The sequence below is a fragment of the Cyprinodon tularosa genome, unplaced genomic scaffold (genome assembly GCF_016077235.1).
Source record: "Cyprinodon tularosa strain WSP-4 unplaced genomic scaffold, ASM1607723v1 ctg558, whole genome shotgun sequence".
Classification (NCBI taxonomy): Eukaryota; Metazoa; Chordata; class Actinopteri; order Cyprinodontiformes; family Cyprinodontidae; genus Cyprinodon; species Cyprinodon tularosa.
In genome coordinates, this window is record NW_024039294.1 from 313874 (window position 1) to 326917 (window position 13044).

Sequence of the window (13044 nt, forward strand, 5' to 3'; positions counted from 1 at the left end):
ACCTCGTTCTAAGGCTGGGAGTAATTATTTGTTGACGGTAATGTGTCAGACAACAAGATATCCAGCTGCATACCCACTGCGGACCATTACTGCTAGGTCTGTGGTAAAGGCTCTGACTCAGTTCATTTCTATTTTTGGTATTCCAAAAGTTATCCAGTCTGATCAAGGTTCAAATTTTTCTTCTCATTTGTTCGCTCAAGTTTTGAAACTTTTACAGGTCAAACATAATCAGGCTTCTGCATATCATGCTCAGAGTCAAGGTGCTCTGGAGAGGTTCCATCAGACCCTCAAGTCCTTGTTGCGTACTTACTGTGTGGAGTTAAATCAGGATTGGGAAGATGGCTTACCATGGCTTCTGTTAGCTGCTCGTGAGGTGGTGCACGAGAGTACTGGGTTTAGCCCAAACGAGCTTGTTTTTGGACATGCAGTGCGTGGGCCACTTAAACTGTTACATGATGCTGTGAGTCCTTCAGAACCTCCGAGTAAGTTAATTGACTATGTCAATGGGTTTAGACATCGTTTGCATGTGGGGGTGGAAATGGCTAGGGAGAAGTTGACCTCTTCTCAGGAGAAGATGAAGCGCATCTATGACCGTAAGGTGGACCATCGATGTTTTAGTCCTGGTGATCAGGTACTTGCATTATTGCCAGTTGTCAGCTCCCCCTTTCAGGCTAAATTTAAAGGCCCATTTACAGTCCTGCGCAAGCTGTCGGATCAAAACTATCTGCTGTCCACACCGAGGCGTAGGAAGTCAACACAGCTTTGTCATGCAAATTTGTTAAAACCCTATTACACTCGGGAGTCACAGGTATCCAGCAAAGATGAGGAGGTGCAGGTTGATAAGACTGTCTCTGTGGCTACTACAGTAAGTGGATTAGGTTTCTTATCTGCACTTGAAAACGATGGGGTGATTCCACCTAATGAGAGTTTGTTGACTGGCAGGCTGAAAAATTCTGATGTACTGAGGAATTTGGATTCTTTGTTTGCACATTTGTCTCAGGAGGAGGGCACTGAGTTGACTGCTATGTTTAATGAGTATCATTGTTTGTTTGGTGATGTGCCCAGTCGAACTCACTTAGTTCAACATGACATCGATGTGGGTGAGGCACAGCCAATTCGCCAGCGCTTTTACAGGATTTCTGAGGAGAAGCGGAAGGTAATGGAGGGGGAGATTCGGTATATGCTTGAAAATAGTATTGCTGAATCCTCTGCATCTAGCTGGGCATCACCTTGTTTGTTGGTGGAGAAGGCTGATAAAAGTTTTAGATTTTGTACAGATTATCGGAAAGTGAACATGGTTACAAAATCTGATGCTTATCCGATGCCACGCATGGAAGATTGTGTCGATCAGGTGGGTTCAGCTCAGTTTGTTAGCAAATTTGATTTATTGAAGGGTTATTGGCAAGTTCCATTGTCTGAGAGAGCTAGAGAGATTTCTGCCTTTATAACTCCCTTTGGTCTGTTCTCTTACTCTGTAATGAGTTTTGGATTGCGAAATGCACCTGCAACCTTTCAGCGTCTCATGAATATGGTTGTGTCTGGGTTGGAAGGGTGTGGCGTATATTTGGATGATGTGGTGGTCTTTAGTGATACGTGGAAGGAACATCTGGCTCACATACGTAAGCTGTTTGAACGACTGGCTGAAGCACACCTGACCATTAACTTGGCGAAGTGTGAGTTTGCTAAGGCTACGGTTACCTATCTGGGTAAGGTGGTGGGGCAAGGGGTGGTGCGTCCAGTGGAAGCCAAAGTAACTGCAATTTTACAGTATCCCGTACCAACAACAAAAAAAGAACTCCAGCGGTTCCTGGGTCTTGTGGGGTACTACCGCAGTTTTTGTAAGAACTTTTCTACAGTGGTTTCCCCATTAACAGATTTGCTGAAGGATAAAGTGAAGTACACCTGGACAGCTTCCTGTCAGAAAGCTTTTGATGATGTCAAATTTGTCCTCTGTTCCTTCCCTGTTCTTGCAGCTCCACAATGGGATCGTCCTTTTGTCCTGCATGTGGATGCAAGTGATGTAGGTGCAGGTGCTGTCTTATTTCAACAAGATGATGATGGAGTTGATCAACCTGTGAGTTTCTACTCTAAAAAATTCAACCATTTTCAGGTGAACTATTCTGTCATTGAAAAAGAGACATTGGCACTAATTTGGGCTTTACAGCATTTTTAATTATATCTGGATTCTGGAAGTGTTCCTCTGGTGGTCTATACTGATCACAATCCCTTAACATTTTTGCATTCATTGCAGTGTCCAAATCGCAGACTGATGCGATGGATGTTGTTTTTGCAGCCCTATTGTCTGGATATCCGCCACATTAGGGGCTCGGACAATATTGTGGCAGATGCTTTGTCCAGGGCACCATGTGCTTAGGTTTAATGTTCAGTCCTTTTTTTTTCTCCAAGTTTCTTATAGGCTTTTCCAGTGGCTAGGGTGGCTGAGCTATTGAGGTGGGGATTGAATGGGTGATTGTGGTAAGACTGTAAAGTCCATTAGTATTGCAATTGTCACCTAGTTGTTAGTATAAATCGCTGTCTTTTTGGAGTCCCGGTTAGGACTCCATTTGTATGGGGGGGAGTGTGACGATCCCCTTCTGTCCAGTAGGTGTCTCTAGTCCTCTACATGTTTGTTCTTGTTTTTTTTCAGGAAGCAGGTAGATGGACTGTTAATTGCACACACCGGTGAATGATAAAAGGGGACGACTAGTCAGTCACTCGCTCTGCTTGTTTGCCCTCCGGACCAGGCCGGAACGAGCAGCATTGGTCCACACTTCTCTCCGACTGGCTGGCCTGATCTCACGGAGCATTTTTTTTGTAATCAATAAATCGTTGTTGCTATGGATCCGCTCGTCTGTCTCCCTTTTTGTCCTCGCCCTTGAGATGGGCGTGACAAAATGTTATCATTTAATGACTAAAAATGGAAGTAAATTTGAAAAAAATAAAAAAAACCTAATAATTCATTTAAATTAATATTTTGTTGAAATCTTTAGACATAAGACCAATATAGATTTTAAAATATGAAATAAATGTATTAAGTCTGCATACTGATATAACATTTTTATTCTTTGCAGTCTAGATGGCTTCTTGCGTCGATTTGTTCTTGTATATAAAGTAAAGAGGAAAGTAGGCTTTTTTTTCTGAAGCTCTTATGAAGAGCTGAACTTAGGCTGGTTAATCAACACTATTAGGGTGGAAATACTTGCAGGCAAAGACAAACTTCTGCCGCAAATAAAAATAAGAAACACTAGGAAAGGGAGCCGTTTTAGGTCTAATTGACTCTCCCATCACCCAACCTGAGCATGCATGCAGCGACGGTGGAGAGGAAAACTCCCTTTTAACAGGAAGAAACCTCCAGGAGAACCAGGCTCAGTGTGAGCGGCCATCTTCCGAGGCCGACTGGGGTTCAAGGAGATGGAAGCAGATATAGAGATATTGACATAAATTAAATAAGTTCTTTGGCGCTTGGGCCCCGGCAAAAGACTTTGATGCTGTGAATCAACATTTGCTTGAATGAGTAACCTAGAAAACAATTAGATTAGTGGCTCGGACACTGGTGAAGGAATAAACCAGAGGGTGAGTGGGACTGAGAATGATCTGAGAGATATAGGAGATGGGGTAGAGGTGGATGAAAGTTCGCTTGCATGTGGGAGAGAGAAGATGGGCCAGAAGCTTAATGAGGGGGATCTTCAAAGATCATTGGCTTCAGAGAAGGTGCGCCCCCTGGAGTTGATTGGCTGGAGCTAAGCAGGGGACATCATAAAGGTGAAGCTGAGTCTGCTTGATTGAATTTTCAATTAAGCTTCATTAACCCCTCACATCCTTGTAGAGGGACTTTTTAACCAATATTACTTTAGCTCACTGAAGTTCAAAAACCTTTGCTTCTGCACAGCAGGATTCCATTCTGTAAAGCAACACTTTGATTCTCGCACTGCAAAAACTGGTCTAAATAAAGGCCAAAACTTTTTTACATAAGGTTATTTGCACTTAATCTCAGCAGGAAATACGATGATCAGCCATGGATTGAGTCATTTTGTGCGTAAAAAAAAAAAAAAGAAATCATATATAATGCTCTTGAAATAAGATTATTTTAAACTTATATTACTTAAGCAAATGGCTTTATAACAAAATGTCTTACTTATTGACTTATTTAAACTTATTTCAGAAGAAATGGACTTACTTAGGGATTTTTTTTGGCAGCATGCATGGCCTAATTAGCCTGGGTGCCATTCCGAACTTAGTCCCGCCCACAAGGTTTGAGTTCGGGGAAGTTCGGTCTGGCTCTGCCCCATAGTAGCACGAGTATTATCGCCCACTGTCAGGCGATCCAATCAAATTGTCAGGGCGGGCTTTATACGATGATGGACAGATGATCAAGAGTAACGTAATCAACCACGTGACCAAAGCGTGCTTGGGTGACAACAATAATGGCTGCCGCTGGAGAGTTTGGGTGAGTAGATTCTGCTATTAGGTCTGTTCTAGAAGATATCGACAGCAAATGAATTTTAAAAGAGGAACAGAGAAACGCGATCAAGGCTCATCTTCTTATTCTAGGCGTGCAACTGCACGCTTTGATTTTTGTGGACAACAACTATGCCTCGCTTAACATACGTCACGCACTCTGTTGCTCTTATTGGTTGTAGGTCTATCCAATTGAGTGCAGAGGCATTTTTTTTCCTGGTTCGTTCGAAACACGCCCCATAATCACAGCTCTATGGAGCAGTATCAGACTCATATTCTGACTAGAATTGAGTCGGACTACGTCAGGCTATGGCCTAATATCCTTGCATCAAACTTTAGTATACGGTGGCAGACCATTACTATATGCTGTCCACACCATGCTGTACAGCTAGCATACAGTTCCTATAAGCTTTACATGTTTATTTTGGTCTCATATGCAACTTCAAATACTACTAAAAAAAAAGAAACAATAATTTTCTCTTGCAATCCCACAGAAAAACTAAAGCTATATTTGTTAAGGTTTTGAATTGTCCTGTGATATACTTTGAAATGTAACTTGATGTCTAAGGTCTGAAACAAGATAGAACTCTGGGATTTTTTGTCATTTTCATGATTTCATCTCAGAAATGACATTAAACATGGAATATGGAACCTCATAGTGTTTTTAACCCTATAATCTTTTAACTTAATATCAGACTTAGTGCTAGGACCAGTTGCTTCTCTAAGGACATTTTTTATTTATTTTCTCCTTGACATTCAACACAATGCCTGTCCAGTGCAGTGTCAAATCTTTTAAAGTCTTATAAATCACTATATCGTTCAAACTGCTGAATGACAATGACCTGTAGAGAACCTGTAATTTTACAAAAAAAAATATGGATTACAATTTCCTATGTTACAATCAAAAAGCAATTTTAGCTTGACACAGAAAAAACTGAAATCTTACTCAGAAAAGGTTTAATAGTATATTCCATTGAAAACAATTGGGTTAACTGATGGCAACTGTCTCTTCAGCGAGTGCATTAATATTCTTTTTAACAGAGATGCTAAAGTGTTTTTTTTTCTCCTCTCACCATAAAAAACAATTAAAATGCTTTTCCATAAATAAATCACTTGCTTCACATTTCTGCTGCACTTATCTCCTGCCAAAGCTGTTTTCTTCTGCTGAGGAATATTTATTGCCCCCTCCAATGCGCGGCTACAGCCTACCGTGTTGTGTCATGTTCACTGTTATCTTTAGTTTCTATCTCCGTCTCGGTGTCAGGAAGTTGTGTCTGACATGGCGTTTAGCCCAGGGCCGCTCGCAGCAACAACACACCCGCACCTCACTGATCGTGGTGAAAGCTGCTTGTCGGCTATTCTCCACAGAAACCTCCAAAGTGCCAAACGCTCCAGACTCTGACAGATAACCATTTAGTACCATGTTTAATCCAGCAAAACATTTTTATTCCCAACCATCACTCATATGTAGCAACTCATCCTTTCCATAATTAAAAGTAAAGTTTACGTAGACTCGAATAAATATATAACTTACATGCCAACGGAGGACCTCTGCAGAGAGAACAGCCATGGTGAGGCAGCAGCAGCCCAAATGACTGACTGAATGAGAGACTGACTGTCCAAAACATGTGCACGCACACACACAGTCACACACCTTAGCGCTGATCCCCTCCGGCATGTTACTTTCCACACCCCCTTATGCATGCACAGCTTCTCTCCGTCTTCCTGACGGTTCCCCTCTTGTGTATCTGGTTCTCATTAAATTCCCACCTTCCACTGCCTTAAAAATAAATCGAATGATCCAGAAACAATAGTAAAGGACATGTAGAGTACTAACATTTGCCACGGGGGCTCTACATAAAGCTTAACTCCTGTCTAAATGATTGCTTACTTCTCTCTCTGCTCAGGACCAATCTTAAAGAAATTTAGTGGAGATAACATCATGAAGTCAAAGTTTCTCAATTCGGTTACAGGGTTTAATCTCCAAATTTGCATGAGCTGTTTTTAAACCTGAATCAGATGTGGCCTTAGTGTTGATTTTTCCTCACTAGGGTCAGAGGGGATGTGCAACAGCGTGGGTTGCTTCCTGTACGACCATTTCTCAATAGAAAAATCAAAAAGCCCTGCCTGCTCACCAGAGAAAACATCTCAGACTCAATGCTCTTGTAAACTATTCAAGTTAAAACACGGTAATTTATGTCCCTGCAACGACACATGACCCTACATGTTTGTTCTTTAGGATGTCTTCAGACGTTTAGAAACCCAGCAGTAAAAGTGGTGTCTGATTGATTTGACTTGGAACATGATGACAGGCAGTGTGCACCTGGTCAAAGCCACATAATGCAGGTAATGAAACAGGTAAGGCCAGAAGAATCCAGAGACAAAGTCTGCTGTGGATGCATAGGATAGAGTCTATAAAAGCATATCTCAGGTGTGTTTTTACACAAAATACAGCTAAATTAAGGAAAATAAGAAGAAACTCTGCAGCATGCACCCAATCAGTGCTTATAAATATGAAATAAAGTTAGCAGTACATCATAGCATCGTCATTTTTATCCAATTTTACCTTGTTATGCATTCCTCTACATCAAACAGATACATAGAAAAGGAGGGGCTGTATGTCTTTGTGTCAGGAAAAGTATTTATTATTCCCAAACCGCATTAATATGTGGCACAATATAAGCATCTTGAGCTGAACATCTGAACCTAAATGAGCCCTATCTTTCCAGACAGAGATGACCCCACAGCACTGAGACTGGTGGTAACTGCTTTACAGCGCTATAATAAAACCTTTTAAAGAGCCAGGGAATGAGGCATGCAGGCCTCCCTTCAAGCCAACTGCTTTGAATTATGGAATGAAGAGGCGGCTTCATTTTTCATGACAAAGCGTTCTCTTTAAATCAAGGCAAGTCTGTAGATGCAGTTGTGTGACCATTACGTCAGAGGATGACAGACAACAGTGGGCAGGAGATACTTCAAAGGCCCACCCACCTCCGTCTTTATGATCATTGTTCTAAACCCAAACAACAGCAATAGACAGAACAGTGCTATGTAGACCACTGACGAATAAATGCTTTTAGACATGTGTGATACCATCTGGATGCCAGTGGAAGAAGTACATAAAAGTTTCAGTCTTTTCTCAAAAAATGAGAAAAGACTTCAAACACTAAGTGGTGTAGCCCAAACAAAAGATGCTGCACTGATTTCAGTGCCAGGCCAACAGAGTTACAATATTATCTACATCTTTATCAAAACATTTCTATGATAAAACAGGAAAGACTTTCCAAGAGTAGCTTTTAGTCATCCATTTTGCTCCTATCAAGCCTAAACACGGATGATTGATTAGTTTTAATTAGAAAGCTGCGCTACAGTCTTGGTGAAGATCATCCAGGTCATAGTCATTCCAATAAAGTAAAAAAAAAAAAATCCACTGGAATTTTGTTTCCAAGTTTGAAGACGTTTCGTTTCCCATCCAGGAAGCTTTTTCAATTACAATGTCAGAATTAGCGTTGAGTTCGAGGCTTTATAGAGTGGACCTAAAAAAACAATTGTTTTTGGTTAGAAACATGCAAACTGAATGACACAAAGTGAGAATTGAAATTAAATTAGATTAAAAAAGCTTCCTGGATGGAAAGCAAAACGTCTTCAAACTTGGAAACAAAGTCCATTGAATTGTTTTTAACTTTTCTGGAATAACTGTGCTACAATGTTAATGTTAAAATCAATACTGTGTTTGTCCCTAGTTTAAGCTCCATGAGTTGATTATGGTTACACAAAGGAAAATACCCAATAAAATCCTAGGTCATAAAAATCTAATTTCATGAAAAGAGCTTCAGTCCAAAATGATTTTTTTCTGTAACAAACACAGCTTTTTGAGAAGTCAGTTTGATTTCTGATTTATGCTTTGATAGCCAGCCTCACAGGATCCAGCTCTACAGATTTTAATTGTCATTATATTTTAACGCATTGTGTCATTTTAGTACTATTCCAGCAAAAAAAATCTCTGTGCTAGCTGATCCATGTTTTCCCCACGACTAAAATCAGAAACAGGTCTAGTGAGCAGAGAACAACAAACAGATACGATCTAAGCTAATCTATTTACCTGTGAAGCTCACAAACAGATCATTGAACAATTTACCACTTTATTGAGAATCGTCTTCTTTACATGGCTCATTGGTTACAATTCCTTATTAATGATAAATATGATGTTAGGTCAAAACTAAAACAGTTGATAGCAGAGCATGTGAGCGGAGTGTGGAGTGAACGATGGAGCGGAGAGGAAGAAATATGGTAGAGTGCAGAACTGTTTTCCATTCAAAGGCCGGAGCGAGGATTTCGATTCGCTCAAGTTCGCTCTGACGTATCACAACGTCAATTAAAAATGTTGGATTTTAAAATTTGTAAAATAACATTTGATTTAAGTCTAGTGAAATAAATTATTAATTAAATAGAAAATGCTGCACAACATGAATGAAGCGTGGGGTTGCGTTAACAGCTGGGAAACCGTGATAATTTAAGAGCCAGTTAAATAAGACAATACACATGTATGGGTACCATCATTAAATCAAATGCCGTGTGTCCCAGAGCCCTGGCATAATTACATGAAGGAAAAATGTCAGAAAATGCATTTTTCAGAAAATTTGAGCGAGCGTGGAGTGCAGCAGGAAAATTAAGGCGAGCACGGAGCGTCCTGGTACAACTTTGAGCAGTGGAGCGAATGAGCGAACATCCTCCTGAATGGGGAGCGGGAATTGCACGGCGCTCTACTGCGTTCACATGCTCCGGTTGGTAGACATCTTTCTAACTACCTGGAGTTGTAATACCAGAACAAAATAGGAGAGGTGGAAGGTGTAGAGTCACCATCTCTATGCTATATATTTTTTCTGCCTAGCCACTGAACCTGGTAAGTCAAATCTGCACAATTTAAATCAAAAACTTTTTGACTCCACATCTCCCATCTCTGTATAATGGACGAGCTAGCTGTCCATATAGATGTATGTCGGATCCATCACCTGACAGTCCTGAAGCAGGGAAGGGACTGATACTATCGCTGAATAGATGCAACAGCTCTGATGAAAGCCAGGAATGCATCTGTCTGCTGAGTTGTCATCTTTTTCTCAGCACCAGTAAAGAACCAAATATGCAGGCTTTGGCTTCTTAATACAACAGACTAGTAACACTAAATCCAGCTCACAAAATGACACAATGTTGCATTCATGAAAACAGGATTTCAAAGATATTTGGAATAAACCAAAATACCTTTGTACAAATCAGAAGTAACTCTAACCCAACTTCTAATCAGCAGAATCTGTTCTTGGTGTTGAAATATCCAGCTTAGACAAAATTGTTTTAGTTTAGAATTTGAAACAGAGATCTAGGAATCCAAAAAAATTAATTAAAATCCAAACCAAACAGGATTTATGGGGCTTCTTCTTTAATTTAATTAGGGTATATTGGCACAACACCCATGAATATACTTTCTTTGTCCTTCAAAGCCACAGACACAAGCATGCAGGCCTACTGTAATGGAGCTTGAATGTTGGATTCTCACAATAATTGTGGGACTTTCAAATAACAGCTTAGACATCCTTCACCAGATGTGATCACATGATGACACCAACAAGATAAACTCAAGTCCAATATCCTTCACATCTGTGGCAAAGTTTGGTTTAAATCCATTTTCTTTCAACAAGATGTTTGTTTCTGATTAAAATGAGAGAGCAATCTCTCAAAAGATGATAAAACGATATTAAAAGAGCAAAGGAAGCTTAGGAGGTATGAGTTAATCCTGTTACAGGCAAGTTCCCAGTTTGAGCCTGTACTCTATTTATCTCAGTCACTCTATCCATCTTCGCCTGATCTCAGTGTTTAGAGGGCCTGATAGCACTAATTGTACTGCACCCTGGTTTCTGTCAGTGTGCAATTTAGTTTACCACCATCAGCGTATGTGTGAATGAATAAATGCTCTGCTTAGGGGGGGATCTCAGAATTGATTAAAGCTCTAAGTAAGTACCATAAACAAAATATTTGCTTCTAATGACATTTTATTAAAAATGTTTTCTTTTTATAAACATCTTAAGAATTAATAGAAATATGTTTGATTTGGGGCTGCTCAGTAGGGTAGTGGGTAGCACTGCTGCCTTTCAGCAAGAATGTTGCTGGTTTGATTCCCTACCCTGGGTCTTTCTGCATGGAGTTTGCATGTTCTCCCTAAGCATGTGTATGTTCTCTTCCTCCCACAGTCAAAAAACATGATTGTTATGTTTATTGGCTTCTCTAAATTCTCCTTAGAGTGTGTGTGTGTGAATGGTTGTTTGTCCTGTTTGTCTCTGTGTTGCCCTGCGATGGACTGGCGACCTGTCCAGGGTGGACCCCGCCTCTCGCCTGTAGACAGCTGGATACCAGCACCCCTTGCGACCCCGCTTTGGATGAGCGTGATGGAAAATGGATGGGTGGATGTTTGATTTGCAAAACAACAATCAGACCCTTTTTCTAGTTCCTAATAATGCATTTAGCATTTTTCAGATAACATTTTGATAATTTACTAATAAGTCTAGTGGGTAATAACTAGGTACAAATAAAAGAGAACCTTAAACCTAAATCTGGCTGGGGTATGAATAATTTGAGGGCTTCACTTTAATACACTGCATGGTTTCAATTTGATTTGAAACATAGCGCCATTTTAAAACTGATAGATCTCATGCTATAACTAGTGTTGCACCAATACTGATACCAGTACCGGGTGGGGCCCCGATCCAGCCCTAAAATGGTGGTATCGGTATTGGAGAGTACCAACAAATAGGGCACCGATACATTTTGAGAGCCAAAAGTTTATTAAACTATTGTCACCCATTCCAGGTAGGCAATACGAAGTTCTACTGGATTCACTTTGTTTTTGTTTTAGTCTTTTTCCTGCTTCACAAAGGTAGGCAGCAGCTTGACAAAGCCATGATGGCAATTATTTTACATCCAAGTAGTATGCAGTTCTTGATATATATATATACACACACACATCAATTTCAAACAGATGGTATCGGTATCGGCTGATACTGCACAGCCAGGTATTGGGTATCAGTATTGGGGCCAAAAAATGGCATGGGTGCAACACTAATAACCTTTCTGACAAGAATTCAAATTCAATCAAAAACCGCTCTGTTTTTTTTTCTCCAAAACTTTTGTTAAAAGAGGGTGCACAAAAATAATTTTTTTAAATAATGATTTTATCCATTAAAGGTAAAGATGCTTTAACTCTGTCATATGTGGGATAGTCACAATGCCATTTATTAAATCACAAATAGCTTTGATTAAAAACCATTACTTTTTTGGAAGGCCAGTTTGAATTTGTCTAGCAAATTCCAGGCCAAATTCCAGACGGATCCATGTTTATTTATTTCAGTTATTTTTTTTCTAATCTAATTCTGTGTTTTGTTTATCCTATGTTACATGTATTTATCTTTGCTATTGGGTGGTGAATTTAATAAAGTATCTATCTATCTATCTATCTATCTATCTATCTATCTATCTATCTATCTATCTATCTATCTATCTATCTATCTATCTATCTATCTATCTATCTATCTATCTATCTATCTATCTATCTATCTATCTATCTATCTATCTATCTATCTATCTATCTATCTATCTATCTATCTATCTATCTATCTATCTATCTATCTATCTATCTATCTATCTATCTATCTATCTATCTATCTATCTATCTATCTATCTATCTATCTATCTATCTATCTATCTATCTATCTATCTATCTATCTATCTATCTATCTATCTATCTATCTATCTATCTATCTATCTAGTTACAGGTTTGATTCAGTCTGTGCAAAAGCATTGAAATGTTGTGTGGGTACCAGTTAACTATGGATATCTTTCTTTTTCCATAAGGTCATGCTAATTATATTTCTTCTGAGAATCTTTGACTGACATTTAAAAGTTGCTAAAAGATCAGAATAGTTGGTGTATCTCAAGATGGGAATTTATTTATATTTTATGTTTGACAAAATCTACCCAGCTTTATCGATGAGAAAATCAAACAGCTTGTGTCCGTGTTGTTCCTTTCATCACTTTCGGACTAATAATGGACTAAAACACTAACAACCTACATCAGTCTGCTAACAAAGCACCCTCACGAAGCCCAAGCGACTCGAAGAGAAAAAAAGAAAACTAGTTTTTTCTCACAATCTGCATTGAAAAAGCCTTTTTCATTACTTGACCTCATACTCTTTTCAGATTTGAACTCCATTGCAAACAAAGCTGACCTGCAGCTCTCTGCTCCTCTTTTGCAGTCCGATGTTGAGGGCCTCCTCTGCCTCTAGCTTGGTGCTCGTATTGCTGATCTCTAAGTCTTTCCTGCAAAGAAGAAAGGAGCAGAAAAGCATAATTGTCAACAACCAGAAACCAAATTTAATGAGGTGTATAGATGACTGAAGAATGCATTTCTCAATATGTTATTTTCATGGCTTCAACATCTAACATAGCTTCACTGAACCGTGCGCTGAGCTAAACTGGCAGATTTCATATCCTCAGAGGAGCTGGAAAGCACATCACTTCAGAAACAAGGTGAGTCATAGA

General features: G+C 39.6%; 1 protein-coding gene across 3 annotated transcripts in view; it reads right to left on the minus strand.

Annotated features, from left to right (window-relative positions):
* LOC119796728 (putative uncharacterized protein MYH16) overlaps positions 1-13044 on the minus strand; it is a 101202-nt gene that overhangs the window by 35620 nt on the left and 52538 nt on the right. For all 3 annotated transcript variants that reach the window (XM_038305409.1, XM_038305406.1, XM_038305407.1), the window contains exon 6: positions 12732-12822. In XM_038305409.1, the coding sequence (XP_038161337.1) occupies positions 12732-12822 (91 nt within the window). The remainder of the gene's footprint in view (positions 1-12731; positions 12823-13044) is intronic.